The 16,698-nt window shown below is 25.9% G+C and overlaps 1 protein-coding gene and 1 long non-coding RNA gene across 4 annotated transcripts; one reads left to right on the forward strand and one right to left on the reverse strand.

Annotated features, from left to right (window-relative positions):
• Positions 1–11,074: 11,074 nt before the first annotated feature.
• LOC126552111 (uncharacterized) lies at positions 11,075–12,768 on the reverse strand. 3 transcript variants are annotated; one of them, XR_007605954.1, is made up of 5 exons: positions 12,437–12,768; positions 12,080–12,212; positions 11,913–11,993; positions 11,536–11,708; positions 11,075–11,461 (listed from the first exon to the last, which is right to left on the reverse strand). It is a non-coding gene; the product is annotated as an uncharacterized LOC126552111 (long non-coding RNA). The 3 variants fall into 3 exon arrangements; XR_007605956.1 differs by having other exon boundaries at positions 12,080–12,225; positions 12,437–12,730; XR_007605955.1 differs by having other exon boundaries at positions 12,080–12,209; positions 12,437–12,728.
• Positions 12,769–12,841: 73 nt separating this feature from the next.
• Positions 12,842–16,692, forward strand: LOC126552110 (uncharacterized). The gene is made up of 2 exons (XM_050206613.1): positions 12,842–14,076; positions 15,813–16,692. Exons 1-2 carry the CDS (start codon positions 13,281–13,283, stop codon positions 16,334–16,336), a joined length of 1,320 nt encoding a protein of 439 aa, XP_050062570.1. The 5' UTR covers positions 12,842–13,280; the 3' UTR covers positions 16,337–16,692.
• Positions 16,693–16,698: the final 6 nt, after the last annotated feature.

Raw genomic sequence — 16,698 nt, forward strand, 5'->3', positions numbered from 1 at the left:
AAATATCATATTATGTAGCAACTACAGCCAATATGGCGAACGGTTCGTACTGTTTCAAACAAACAAAATGTATACGTTTTACAACATTTATCATTACACATTTAAAAAGGTATAGGTACCTACAGCTAATCTTATAGTTTTATATTAAATAAAAAAATCATTAATATCATAACACAATATACATATAAATATTATAAATACTTAAAATGATGAGTTGGTGTGAATTATAATATATAATAGGTATCGTGAGTTATATATTTAAATTTGAAAATTCAATTTATTTTCATGCTAGTACACTTACTACAGGCTTTTTAAATTTCTGAAACATTCACAATCAATTGGAAGTCGTAAACAAATTTAAAAGTTAAAAAAAGTCGGCAAGTGGGTACCGCTCTGCTGTACATTAAGGGGTGGGGTGGACCTCGGACTAGGGTAGATTAAATTTGAATGCAATGATAGGTATCATTGTATACGAAAAACGATTCTGAACGGAGATGATTTGTCAGTCTAGAATATATTTTAATTAAATATTGTCATATATTCTATTTTGAAACAAATATTCCGATTTCATAAAAATTTAAAACTCAAACGCTCAAAACATTTTTCCTATAATGACGCTTAAAATTTTCTCTATAGCTTTTTGAAGCAAAACTTATGGAAAACTTAGTGTTAAATTTTTTAACGTTAGATATAAATACAAACAATTTTATGAATTTTGAACTACAAAATAATTTGCAAATATTCATGATTTTGACGAATTTTTATCAAAATTTGAACTTCAAATGCTAATAAAAAAAAATTGTGCTTATGTATTCTTATAATTTTTTAATCACTATAAGAATAACATATAAGGAACTTTGTATAAAATTTACAAGTATTTTGATAGGGCCAAAAAAATTTTATCGACACTTCAAAAAAAATTTTTCAGAAAAATTGAAAATTTCAGTTGTCTATAAATAGCTCAAAAAAACTCAAAATATTTTGAAAATTAAATCATGTAAAGAAAATGCCAATCTAAATAACTGGTAGAATTTTCAAGTATCTACGACTTATACTTTTTGAATAATAACAAATATCAAAAATCGTTTGAGGCTAAACCGTTATTTAACGCGGTTTTGTAAAAATTTAAATTTCAAACACTCATTAAAATTTTTTGTCTGAATCCGGTAGAGTTTTTTTTACAGATATTTGAAGAAAAATTTACGGAGAACCTTGTACCAAATTTTCAAAACTTAGTTATAAAAGGAAAAAATTTTATGATTTTTCAACTTCAAAATTACTTGCAAATTTTCGCGTTTTCGACAGATTTCGTAAAAATTTGAACTATAAACGCTTATAAAAAAAAATTGTGACTAACGATTTTTAATTTTTTTTAGCTATAATAAAAACATCTCATAAGGAACCTTGTATTAAATTTTCAAAACTTTTTGGTCATCCAAAAATTTTTTATCGACACTTTAAAAAAAATTTCTCAAAAAAATCGAAAATTTCAGTGGTCTATAAATAACTCAATAAATGTCAAAATTTTTTGAAAATTTAACTATATACAGATACCACTAACATTAACATTTGGTGAAAATTTCAAGTATTTTCAGTGATTAGTTTTTGAATTACAATCATAAAAAAAAATCGATTTGGTCGAAAACTGGTTTTGCGTAAAAATTGCCGTTTTTCCGTCATTTTTTTTTGTTTTTCTCGATTTTTTTGAAAACTGTTGGAAAATGTTAACTTTTTACCTCTATAATGCACCAAGGATATTCAATTTTACATCGGAACCCCCTCCCCCCATAGTTTGAAATTGAAGCATTATTTCGACTAGTTATGCTGCACACAGACACAAAAAAAAAAAAAAAAAAAAAAAAACATACATCATTGTAAAATCAATACATTCTTCACTCCGTTCAGAATCTAAAAGTTAAATTTACCCATATGGCAATTTATTTCAAATACTTATGTATGTATTATAATTTCATTTTCGAACTGTATACAGGCTTCATGAATTATTTTTACGAATAGTTTTGAACAATTATTAATCTTATCACATCTTGTAAAATATATTTCCTGTTTATTTTCACTTAACTGAATGTCCGCCAATCAGTTGTTACCAATTTATTGTCCTCGTACAAGTACTAAGTGTCCACACTATGCAAATCAATTAATAAGCAGTACAAAGCATTTGTTTACTATAATATAATATTATTTTAAAAACAATCTTAATTCAATGCATTTAAACAAATATTTTAAGCGGACATCTATGGTTATAGAAGGTTGTTCAAATTTTAACTGCACAAAAAAAAAATCAGAAGTTAAAATGTTCAACATATTAAAATTATTTATGCGCATTTATATAATATTATTACCATTGATTAATGATTAGTATTTATAATTAATGTTATTATCAGTGGCGTGCGGTCAGGGTAAGCGAGGTAACCGCCACATGCCCGCTCAATAAAGAAGAAAAATAAATTCAATTAATTAATTATATCAATGAACAATGTAATATAAATTTTAGCAAAATAGTAAAATATATAGTATCATCTATTAATTCTATTATATATGCGTTTACCGACTATTCGTATATTATTATTTTTTAACTACCTATTATTTTTGTTTATTGTTTGTCTTCCAACATGTTTTCGTTTATTTATCACTAAAATACTAAATTATAGTGAATGGAACAAATTTAGAAAAAATATTATTATTTATAGATTTGTATACGTATAATGATATGTATTAATATAAAATAATTAGAATATATCAAACGATTAGGTACTACATACATACATTTATAACAAAATTCAATAATTGCACCTAATTGAATTTTAAAATAATTAGTTTAAAAAAAATGAATGTTAATATTAATTAACTTTTCTTTTTTTAATCAATTATTTTAATTAAACCGTAATGGTGACTTAAAAATTCATAAGTTCTACACTAAAAAAAAAAAACATTTCACAATCTAAATATACCCAAGCATAATTCATAACCATCATTTAAGTATCACAATTTTATTATAATTTCATTATACCACTTTATTATCTTAAATGGATCCATCATTCTATTGTCAATAATGTGTAAATGATTATATATTTATACATGAACACATTTTTTTAACACTTTAAAAAAAAATATATTTCTTGTAGGCACTTCCATTTTTTTAATTACAAAAAAATCTATTTGTATTATTTATCCATAACTGCCTTAACAAATGATAATTTACATTCATAATATAATTTTGTATAGAAAAAGCTAATAACAGTATGTATATTGTATGTTGATATCTATTAGTTGTTGCTATGTCATTTAAGGTCCTAAATGTATATGGAGATAAAGTTACTACAGTCCTCATTCAAAAAAAAAATTAAATTTATTCTCATAATGACATAATGGAACTATGGAACACTCAATAAAATTCGCGAATGTTAAATTATTAACCAGACGACTGAAACGCTTTTTATTTATATGATAATAAAACAAAGTAGTCATAAAAATTCGGGGTCAATTCTATTAAGATAAAAAAATATTTACATCAATTGTAATTAAACTCAATCTAATTCTATATACCTTCCACCTGCCTACTGGTCGTATGCATTTAAATAGGACTCTCACAACCACATAGTGTAATCCTACTACACATAGATACATTAATGAGTTGCATGGTGTACATTCAAATTAATCAATCTCATGTTGGTCTATAAGTAAACAGGTGATATAAATCATTATTGATAAGAATTTCATTAGATTTAATTGCAACGGTAAATAATAATAATTAATAACCAAATCACTGGACCTATTAACATCGATAGAAGTAATTTTTTCAAAATTCTTAAAAAAAATTGATTTATCTAGCTTTTATACTTTGGCATATTATTACTACCTACTTAAAATAAATTAAACTAGGTATGGCGGTTAGCATAGTATAAAAATTTCGTGTACATTAATTATAATACTTTCATATTAACACGAAAACGTTTAACAACTGAGTACATAAATTATTAACAAAACAACAATAATTTTTTAATTCATATTAAAAATAATAAACACTAGGTAGATATCTACTAATTTTTACAAGAAAAATCATATAAAATAAAATATTTATGAATGTATATAGCACGTATAAGTATTATAAAGAGCGATTTGCGTGCTCGTCTCCTTTTTCTTCAATATTGCATTTATTTTGTTCAAAATCTGATTTTTGGAATTCTTAAATATTATTATTTATTAATAAACTTATTTAGCTTTATGAAAAATTCTATGAATAGAAAAATTTCAAAACTCATATTTTGAATATCTAAGTACATTGTTGAAGAAAAAAAGATGTTGATAAATCACTTTGTATGTGCCTAATACTCAAATTAAAAAATACTAATTTATACAATTATATATTATGCTCAAAATTCAAAATAGTCAAATAGATTAGTTATATTAGTTATATAACTTATGGCTCAGCTATATGAGTTGCTAGTTAGTATAGGTAGTCAGTTATAACTAAGTACACAATTATAAATCAATATCTGAACCTAATTTGGACACACAAAATACAGTCTACACTCAGTGTAGGCTATATTTTAATTTCATAATTTTAAATATACTAATTAATAATAAACAAAATAGTTGTACTACTAACACGTGATTCGTTCAGCTTGCAAAATATATTATGAATATTATGATTAATCAATACATTAAAATAAAATTACCTACCTACGTAAAGAAAATTATAATTTAAATAATTGGTGAAACTTTCAAGTATCTATACGACTTATACAATTATACTATTTGAATAATTACAAATATTTATAAATCGTTAAAATTAAATTGTTATCATCATTTGCCATTTTGTAAAAATTTAAAATTTAAACTCACATTTATTTAGCTATATGAAAAAAAACTAATGGAAAACATTGTGTTAAATTTTTAACCTTAAATAAAAATATTAAAAATGTTATGAATTTTCAACTAGGTACAAAATTACTTGCAAGTTTTCGTGATTTTAACATATCTCGTAAAATGCTTATAAAAAAAAATTGTGATTAATAATTTTTGATTTTTTTTCAACTACGATAATAACAACATATAAGTAATCTTATATTAAATTTTCCAAAATTGTTATATCGACATTTTAAAAAAAAAATAACTTAAAAAAATCGAAAATTTCAATTATCTATAAAGAGCTCAAAAAATAAAAAATATTTTGAACATTTAATCCGTGTAGATATAGACATCGCCAATATAAATTTCAAATATTTATAATAATTCATTTTTGAGTTACAACTATAAAAAAAATTACCATTTTATTGAAATCTGGTTTTGCGTAAAAAATCCCATTTTTCAATCACTTTTTGTGGTTTTTCCCGATTTTTTTGATAACTGCCGGAAACTTCTTACTTTTGACCTCTAATCTCTATAATTCACCCAGAATATTCAAATTACCTATGCAATTTAAAATTGAAACATTTAAAAGAAAAGCTACTCCGCTGTCGCCACCAAGTAGGTAAACTCCAATCCTCTCATTATCATGATCGTTAGTACCTATTTTTGTGCACGGAAGTAGCTGAGTCAATACCAAACTACGATGTTATGTGATTTTATCCTTCACTTTTAGTCCTCAATAGTTCCTGACACGCATTTGATCACCATTCATCTCTACTAAAGTATATTTGGTCGTTAAAGCATACGACGCTGCAGTACCAACATGTATATTATATTAAGTAGGTATATAAGATATCAGAGCATGTATCATTTTATATTGAATTATTGCTAATGAAACACTCAATTTTTATCTCTCACATTTGATTTAATTAATTTAACCTAACATTAATTGTAAATGTTAGATTTTAATTTTAAAATAGGTATTCTATTCATAAGTGTTATGATTTACTTCATTAAAACCTATATGTTTTTAATTAGTTATAAATGTTGTTTTAATTAACGTTAAAAAAAATATTTATTCAATTATTTGCACATGATTGTGAGTATTATTGAAGTCTAGCGATTTTTAATGGCACATCCTATATCTAATTATATTATTATCTACCTAAAATATTTTTTTTAGTTATTTACAAAACATATTTTTGTTAATAGGGATGTATAGAAAGGATATTATTAAATACTTGATAATATATTCTAATAAAGTTGTTAACAATTTGCCTAAGATATAATATCAGAAATAAAAAAGTGCATTTTTACTGGCAAATTGAAATATATGTACTACTTTATGGCTATTGGCTATTTATTTTTAATAAATGTTGTGCACTAGTTAATTTTTAAAATTGATTTTTTATGATAAAATTATCAGTGAATATAACTATTTTATGTTTGTTTACTAGATTATTAGGTAATTAATGTCATAGCTATTAAATAAATTCTTACCGATATTCATTACACAAAAAAATTGTGATTTTAGTGAAATTATATATAAGTATATTATGTACCTCGTCAAAAAAATATATCTAATATATTCTTATTACTTATTAGAAATTATGTTTTATTTATTAACAATGTATCTTATTAATTTTACTAGAAACATTATCTATACATATCATAACAATTATTAGGTATATGGTATTTTCTACATTTATAATATGGCCTAGAATAATTTATTATCTACATAGGTATTATTGATTAATACACAGATTTCTATGTGATTATTAAATTTTATTTATTGTACAACATAAGAAATAAATTTACTATAGTTTTCATAATTACCTATCCAAAGTTAATAACTGAATTATTAATTGTCATTAAAAAATATTCAAAAGTATAATTATTGATGAAATAAAGAAATTATTTACTTTATAAATGTAGTTATAATATACAAGTTAGTATAATGTACAAAATACAAATAAATTATAATGTTGAAATTGTTTTACAAAAACATGGTGCTTGGGTCTATACTCTATAGTTACGTCAACGAGTAAAAACTCAAATGTAGTATAATTCCTAGTTCCTATTCGAAAAAAATAATATAATTAAGAATGCACCTGCTATAAATTAATATTTAATATCTAATAAACATTAAGATATATTACAAATAATTTATCTATGATCTATGAACTTATTATTAAGGTAAAAATGAATAAGTATAAGTTTTACTTACGTTAACATGCTGAACTTTATAAGCACCAACTTCCAAACAGGAGAGAGTGAGAGACAAACGTAAAATGATCATAGGTCATAAACCTATAAACTAAGTTAAATATAACAGAAATATAACATATTATTTGATAGTAGGTAAATCGTTATTTTCCGCGTGAATTTTTGATTCACAGTGATTTGAAACAGGTCGACAAAACGTAAGTAACACTTTTTTTTTTATGTAGGTACATTTCTTTTCAATAATTACTAGAATATAGTATAAATTAAATTATCATGATAAATATTATAATTTAATGTTATTATCAATTGATAATTTTAATGCTGAAAAGGAATCAAAAAATCAAATGCCCAGTATCAACAAAAACATCGAGAGCGTCTAGAGAGAATGAGAGCCTGGCATGTAAATAATTAATTATACCAAACATGCATACGAAGGGACTTCGTTCCAAACGCGTGTCTCGTGACACGTTCATCTTTTTCTTCTCAATTTGTTTGCGTTGTTTCACTATTTTGAACGACTATTTCATTTTTTGTGATTTCTATAACCTAACCTAACCAGACAGGGCTTTTTACCCTATAAAATGCGAATTTCGAAAAATCCTCTCTTAGTGATGCGCCTATACATAATAATAAGTAGTTACATTTACTGAAAATTTCAAATAAATCGGTTTAGTAGTTTTGGCTACATGTTGATTCCCCCCTTCTTTTATGTACAAAGATTTGAAAGATTATACACATATTATACCCGCAAACAACAGCTAAAATAATCAAAAAAATGAGTAACGTCATATCAAGCGTGCAGGAATAAAATTTTGTTGACTTGTGTATTCTTATACCTAGGAGATAATTTCTTGGCGATGAGTCGTATTACAGTATACGCAAATCCAAATAATCCAATTCCCGGCGGATTTCGTTAACACTGTACTTAGGTACCCTATTATATAACCCGCAAAACCGTTTTTACTAGTTTTAAAATATACGATGTCGAACATATATATGCGTAGACGTTTTAAACCCATACTATTGGCACATTTTAAATTTTTAAATTATCGTAGACATAAAATCTGAGGTTTTTAGATGAACATATTCAAACCCACACATATAAATTGTACAGCGAACAAAATATATCCACTGCGCGTGCCGTACACTGGATAGTTCTACATTTCTACGATTTTACGGCTCTATATATACATTTTTGTTTGACCTGCAAAACGGCTGAATCAAATCCGCCAACACAAATCGTATTATTATTATTATTATTATTATTATTATTATTATTATTTGCACATGACATATTCGACTTTAGATAACGTGAGAAATGTTATAGATAAAATTAGTAAAATTAAAACAAATAAATAAATATGATAATTAAGATAACTAGTCGACTAATTAAAAACAAGTACCTACCTAATAAAATGTATAAAATGTTAGTATGGTAGGTTATAGTAGGTATAGTAAATTATAATATATACCTACTATAAATACAAATCGTATTATTATATACCACGACAAATTTCGAACGCAATGCAATATAGTTTCAAATAAAGTTACGGCGATTGAATATCGTAGCACTGTGGTGCAGGTATAACATTTTGCGCGAAGTAAACACTAATAAATTACACGAACCGGCGCGCGGCGGGAGAAATAGCGATCGCGGTCTGCAGTATAGACGACAGACAATTTAGTATATTAATAACATTATGTATAATGATATGTATACAATATACCTATTAGTATTTTAAAATTTGTCGAAATTTTTAAATATTGTGTATATTAATTAATAATTTAAAAATAAATTATGTTAATCAATATTCAACTGAATTGTTCAATTTTTATCATTATCACGGTCGCATTCACGGGGGTGCTATAGAGTGCTGGAGCATTCCCAACTTTACCTAACTACTCCCTAGTTCTACGTCATTGACATTTCAAATATCTATACAGTTTTAACAATGTAGTTTTATTTTTTAGGTTAATAGGTAGCTCAAAAAAGTGTATAATATAGAAGTTGTACATGATGAAGGTCATTTTGAAGAAACAGAAAAATAAGAAGACATGCCAGATACATAGGTATTCACGAACGAAGCTAATGGCTTTGGGATAATAAAAGAAAATATTTAATACAATATCTGTGGTTTCATTATTAGAAAATTTTCAAAACAAATAGACTGTTCGACTTGTAGAGAGAACTTACTAGAAAAATTTAATGAACATAATTATGCTATTGTCAATGAAAATTCAAAATTGATTGCTATTAAAAATAGAGGAGGGCTGGTAAAAAGTTCTACTTTTTTTGTACAATTTTATTAAAAAAACACTTGAAAAGTTAAAATTTAATTTTAAATCAATTACAATGTCGAATTTTAGTTTAGCAACAAATATAATTGTTTCTGTAAAAAAATACATTTATACTTTCAATATTTTAGTTTAAGTAAAATGTCCTAATGATGAATTTATACAAAACCATTAATAAGAATTAGTTAGTTATTTGTAAAGAATATTTAAAAGTGAGATTATACTAGTGCACCGTGTTGCCAAATGCCCAAGTACAGAACAGCTGATATTGTGACTTGTGAGTAAAGGGAGTTTATTAATTAACAAAGCTAGTATTATTAGTTTATCAATAAAAAAAAATTACCTATTGTACGCATAATGTTAAAATCAAATTGTATCATATTAATTACTACTTATTATATTATTTTGTATTTTTTTTTTGTTTTACATACCTTACATATTTCTAAATAAAATCAAACTTAAGATTAATTCTTGTACCTAATATTTTCATACTTTATTATTTATTTTATAAAAAAATACATGATTAGCTTGTAAATTATTAAGATGCATAAAAAAAAAATAATTTTAATTATACTATTATAGATATTAATATAAACCATGAAATAGAGTGAAAATAAGTGACTACAGTCTGGGCAAATGTAGATCTATTTTTTTTATAACTCTGACTTTTATACATCCGAATGAAAAATGCTAGACTATTGTAAAATATTTTATAATTCATTAACATTACGTTTACTATATTGCTGTTTATAAACTATTATAAGTTATTAGTAATAACCAATTAACAAATGAATATGATTGTATTGTACATTTGTAAGTACCTAAAATAAATGTATTCTTAACAAATAATTTGTCACCTAAAAAATAATTCGTCTTCGGTGTGTTACATTTCTTATAATATAAAAACTGCCCATTATATTTTTTTATTTAGAAAATGCGTTTTTTACTTTGTGACCTAATGGTTACATGAGGTGGTGTTGCACAACAAATCAAGAGATGTTTTCGTTTTGATTGTCCGAGCGAGCAAGTGACAAAGCTGATCCACAGGTAGTGTTGGGAAAGTTACTGTTTTTTGGTAATTAAATTATATTACTAATATTCTTTATCAAAATTGTAACTAAATTATTTTTAAGTTACTTTTTTTTGTTTGATCAAGTTACATTTCTTTTGAATTTAAAAAGTAACTCAATTACAATAGAAGTTATTTTTTATCAAACATATCACTGGAGCTTAATAACTATGTGTTCAATAAGAAAATGCACAAACTAAATATTTAATAATGATATCAACAATTTGAAATTATCAACAAATACTCTAATGCTACACGTTAAATAATAAACTTTTTTTCAAATTTATTTTAAACTAAAGAGCATTTTCAAAATTATAGTCACTAATTTTAAATCACTTTTAAGTGCATATACTAATCCAAATAAAGTAACGAGTAATTAAGTAATAATTACTACAAAAAAAGAACTTGTATAACATATAAATTACTTACAATAAAATGTAATTAAATTACGATCAAATTACTTAAAAAGTAATTTTGTTATAGTAATTTGTAACTTAAGTTAAGTTACTCCCCTACCCTGATATTAAATTCTAATTTTAATAAAAAATAATTTCAAAGTTTTGAGATGAAAACTGAGTTTTTTATTAGCAAAATAAAAATTTAAATTCATAATAATTATATGAAATAAAATTTTTATTTTTTCACATGTTTATAATGGACAAATTATATATAAACTAATATTGTTTGTATTTGTGTTTGTCACACATAATTTTAATACAACATATTGTTGGTTTATTATTGTTATCAAAACCTAATTGGGAAATATTATGTAAAAAAATATATTATAAAATGGAAGTGCTAATTTTACGGGTTTGGTATCAAAAAATAAATTAATATTCTGTTTATTGCCTTAATCCTCCTCTTTTATACTGAGTTGAGTTTCCTTGTCTTATGGCTTGTGAACTTGTTGATTGGCACTGCTCAATGGGATTTTCTTTCTCAATTTCTGATTTACAGCTGTTACGCTTGTTCTGGATCTACACAGTTGTTTCCCTTTGTTATCTACAACGAAATACGATTAATTTTCATTCACTAGCGTTCCTGCATATATTTTATTAGCTGAGCATATTATATACCTTTGTAGTGTTGTTTAATTAATAACAATCTAGTCCACTTTTAACTGTATATGCACGGTTATGGCCATAGTTGTTTCTGTGGTAATTGCTGGGTCCGTCTGTAAGTAATATTGGTATTTATCGGGACTCTCCAAGTATACCACCATATTACTACAATATACTACTCTAATATCCTATAATAATATAAAAGTATAAAAAATGTTAGCCCTAAAAATATGGAGTAATAATAAGGATAAAATTAAATGTAGTGATTTGAGAAAAGATCGTCCGCGTATATAAATACAATAAGAGCAATGTACTATAAGTCTATAATTAATGACGGTGATAGAATATCAGAAACTAAAAAACAATAAAAATACATATTGAAATATTTTTACCATTTATTTACTGCAGGTACACCTATATTTCACAATATGAATTCACGTTTGCTCATAATATGTAGCCCATTACATCATCATCTAGATAAATCAACACAAATTTACTAACTTACTCGTGGAATATTAGTACGAAAAATCCAAATTGCTAATAATAAAAATACACTCACTGATTATTCACACGTTTAACACAACGGTCGACATCCTAAACATTGCCCTGGTCGCCGGTGACGAATAAACATCGACAAAGTAATATAGTGTCCACTTTGAATATTCATAATTATGACTGTGGACGATCAGCTACTGTAACAAGAATCTTAGAATAGAATATTGTTATTTGTTATTTTGTGTATTTCCTGCGTTGGTATTTAATATTTATTGCTATGTTAAGTTTATCCGTTATTATTATTATCAGTTATCAAATTATCTATATTTTATGTCTGTGTCGAAACACTCCAAACATATATGTATTATATAAAAGCTTAATATAATCATATTTATATATATATATATATATATATACACACCACGATTAAAGATAGTAGATACTATCCACGGTTAACTAACACAAAACCATGACAAATTAATTTAATTTGTCATGCACAAAACTATGATATAAAATAAGATTTTTTAAGCATTGGCAAAATCCACAGTAAAAATGTATCATATAAATTGATGTAATATTTTTGTTAAATTAAATTTTGAAACTAATTATGCCATGATGACTACTGACGAGAAAAAACTTATAAGTTTTAAGTCAAAACCACGGTCTTAGAAGATATCTTCTAAGACCGTGGTCAAAACTATGAACACTGTTAATAGGCATTAAAATCCGTGTTAAAATATTACGTATAATAAAAATCGTGGTATAATCAAATGGATGTTATCAACTGTACACGACGTTAACATTATACTGGCGCCGTGCCTCCTTGATTAACCGTGCTTGGAGGTAAGAGATAACAGAACATAATATTGTCGTTTATGTTTTATCTCTTATAAATTATGGTACTTATTTTACGGCTCCTTGAACCTGTTGGTTTGTTTACTGTTTAATGTTTACCGTTTTCATTTGAAATTCAACCATTGGACTGGCTAGTCGTTGTTGTTACCGATTCGGACGTGCGCTTGCTTTTAACCGACTACTGTTGTTTACTAAATACCGATTTGTATAATCTAAAGAATTAGTACTTTCCGATAATATATCATATTATATTAAAACGAGTATTGTGGATACCGACATCAATCGTTGGTGATTATTTTATCGCGTTCGGTCTTTTTGTTCGTTTAAATTAAACAGTGTTATTGTCATTGTTATCCCAACGCGTATCGCTGTTCTTTTGTCGTAATCGAACTGTGCATCGATTATTAACGATGGACAACCAAAGAGCAACGTCAAGTTCGACATTTCAACCGCAACAGACTGCACAACCGTCAGTCGAATCACTACTGTTCAACGATATTATTGAAGAGAAGAGTCAAATTTTAAGTGATTTGATGAATCAATTTTTACAAGTACAGCCTTTCAGTAAATTTGAATCGGAATTCAATTTATTTATAAGGCACATTAAACACATCACAAGGGATGAACAGCGCAAAGGCACATACCGTCACCCAATACAGATACCTTCGGATAAAGACACTCTGACTGAAAATGATGTGTCACAGGAAAACAATCGGCAACATATTGAATCCTTCAATTTATTTCAACGACCAACGACTATCAAACATAAACCTAAAACAACATTGACTCATAATGACCAATTGAAGAATATTCCTTGTACATCTAATAACTCATGTGATACAATTATTGAAGAAAGCATAATCAATAATAGTTCTGCTCATGAAAATCCTCAACAATCAAAATTCCTGCCACCAACTGCGCCAATACCATACTCAAAGTCATTTCAAATTAACGATGCATTGCCCACCACATCCAATATAGCTAATGCTGATGATGTCATGGAATCTGATGCTGAAGTATTAGAATCTTTTAAGACACCAAGCAACAGTGACAATACCAGCACATCTCAACTTAATCAAGATCAGTCTAATTGTTCTGAAAGAAGCGATGAAAAAATTAAAGTCAAGAACTTAACCAACTGGTCGGTAAATTTGAAGGAAATTAAATCAAATAAGGGCAATTCAAAACCAGTCATCACATTAACAGGTAATTAACTACTTTTTTTTTTTTATTTAGTCTTTTTTTATTGATATACAGGGTTAGGTTAAATAAATAAAAGATAAATCATGTTTAAAACAAAATTAACTGTTCATTTTAATTTAATTTGAGTGTTCAATACATTCAAATAATATTTATTATTTTCTTGCTTTTGAAAACCTTGAAACCACATTATCGTAATTGATAATATTGATAACGAAGTGAATCCTTCTTGGATGATAATCATGTGTGATCAACCTTAGATATTTTTTTTTAAATTTAAAGTTATGTTACAGACTTGCTGTAGCTATAATACGGACGATTAGTGCTTACATCATACACATTATAAAATCTATAGTAAAATCTTATCAACAGATCCTCCATTGGATCCAAAAAAAACTAATACTATGTAATAATATCGTTTAAAATTAATATTTTAATTATATTTACATGTTTTGTAAGCAAAATTGTTTGTGTGTACTAATGCACTGTGCATAGTTAGCTTAATGAAAAATCATATACATTGTAAGTTTAAACTACAATTTTGTTCAAATTTTCTAAAATTATATGCTTTTCTTATAGTACAAAACATTTGTTTGGATCCAATTGGGACATTTGATAAGGATTCATAACATTTGTGACGTAACACTAATCGTCCATATTAGTATATTATTGATGAAAACAAGACTTTTTTAAATACTTTTAGCCTTTAGGAATATAAATGGGATACCTATTATTTTTCTGAAAGATTATTATCAAATATAAAAAGCATAGCTCTCAGTATCAAACAATTTTGAGATAATATATTTTTATGATGCATCATTAACTCTTCATATAAACTGTAAATAGTGGCAAACTTGAAAAGGCTAAGAATTCAAGTTAACAATCACATTAAAATATTCTCTTTCTAACTACCATTTAAATTTAGTCTAATAAAAAAATACTTGTTAGCCTAACCTATAGGTAATACCTATGAAATAATATTTAATAATATAAATTTAAAATTTAAAAATGTTTATAATTTGCTTTTAAATTCTAAACATCTGTTATAACTTATTACTGATATTGAAAGAAAGCTAAAGAATAAAAATAAAATAGAATCGGAAAAATATAATAGTTTATTTACATGCATTTAATACTTTTAACTAGTGCAGCAACAATCCATTGATAGGCCCTAATGCATTTAACTCTATCTTCATCTAACCGTTGAATAAGGGTTTTTGATGTGACATGGGGCACCGTCTCGACCTTACACAGGGAGTTAGTCAGTCGTAGTATGACCAGTGTTAGATTAACAATTTGTAGCTTTCTTTAAAAATTTTACTACCAATTTTATAAGAAATATATTAATTATTTTAATATTAAATTGGTGTGTACATTTATTTTGTGTTGTGTGTAAAATCCATAACACTATTAACCAATTCTTAAAATATTAGTTATTATAAATTACTAATTTCAAAATATGTAATAACCTAATGAAATATTTGAGATTTTTCATAACCATACAGTTTGCACTACCCTCTAGATATAGTATTGATATATTTATTGGTTTTACTATATTTCATGGAAAAAAATATATGTATTGCAAATTGCAATAGGTAGTAAAAATAACTTATCATATATTTTCAAGTTTTTGGTAGATACATGTAAGAAAATTAAAGAAATATAAAATAAAAATGTCAATATGTTAATGTTACTTTATAATCCCTCTCATAAATAATGTATTTTTTATTTTATGTTTGTAGGTACTTTATTAGCAAGAGATCAAATCACGGAGTTGAAGAAAGTTCATAAAGCTGGTGTTTTGGTAGCTCGAAAAGCAAAAAATATTATCAAAACAGATAAAGGATTTTACCATCTAATTGGTTCAATTGCTGAAGGATCTCCACCTAATTTACTTCGTGCATGTATAGAAACAAATGGTATTCCAAAGACCTGGAGAAGTATTTTAACGCATTTGACAACAAAAGTTGAAGTAAATCTCAATGAAAGTGTGACTAGAAAAGGCACAATCTATAACAAGGAAAAAAAAGCTAGTCATAATGTTCCTGAAACAGAAGAGTTTTCTGAAGAAGATTTACCTCGTGATTTACTCAATGGTCTCAATGACAGTGATTTTCGTCGACAATTGTTACAACTATCATCACCGAAAACAACATCATTTGGAGGATGTAAAACTCCTAGTCAACTTTTGAAGCATAAATTTCATCGAAAGTTTGTTAAAGCTTGCTTAATCATTGGCAGTCTAGAAGATTCAGGTACATATTAATCACTTATTTTTTAACAAAAAAACATATTATTTACTTAGAAATGGCTATTTTTTTTTTTTTAATTTGAATAAAGGAGATTATACATAGGTATTATATACAACAAATAATACCTATTTATAAGTACATTTTTTCTGACTTTACTCCTTTTATTAAACGTTACACAACCAATCTATGGTCTTCATGCTGGAATAATTTACCTGGTAACTTTGCGTCAAGGTATAGAGACATTACTCCTAATATTCTTAGCAATATCTGGTTCAGCAAGTTAGACCTACACAGGTCACATATTATTCAATTTAACAGATTACGTATTGGACATTCTCTATTACCCAATCATTCGTTCAAACTCGGCTTAAACGAC

The sequence above is a fragment of the Aphis gossypii genome, chromosome X (assembly GCF_020184175.1).
Source record: "Aphis gossypii isolate Hap1 chromosome X, ASM2018417v2, whole genome shotgun sequence".
Taxonomy (NCBI): domain Eukaryota; kingdom Metazoa; phylum Arthropoda; class Insecta; order Hemiptera; family Aphididae; genus Aphis; species Aphis gossypii.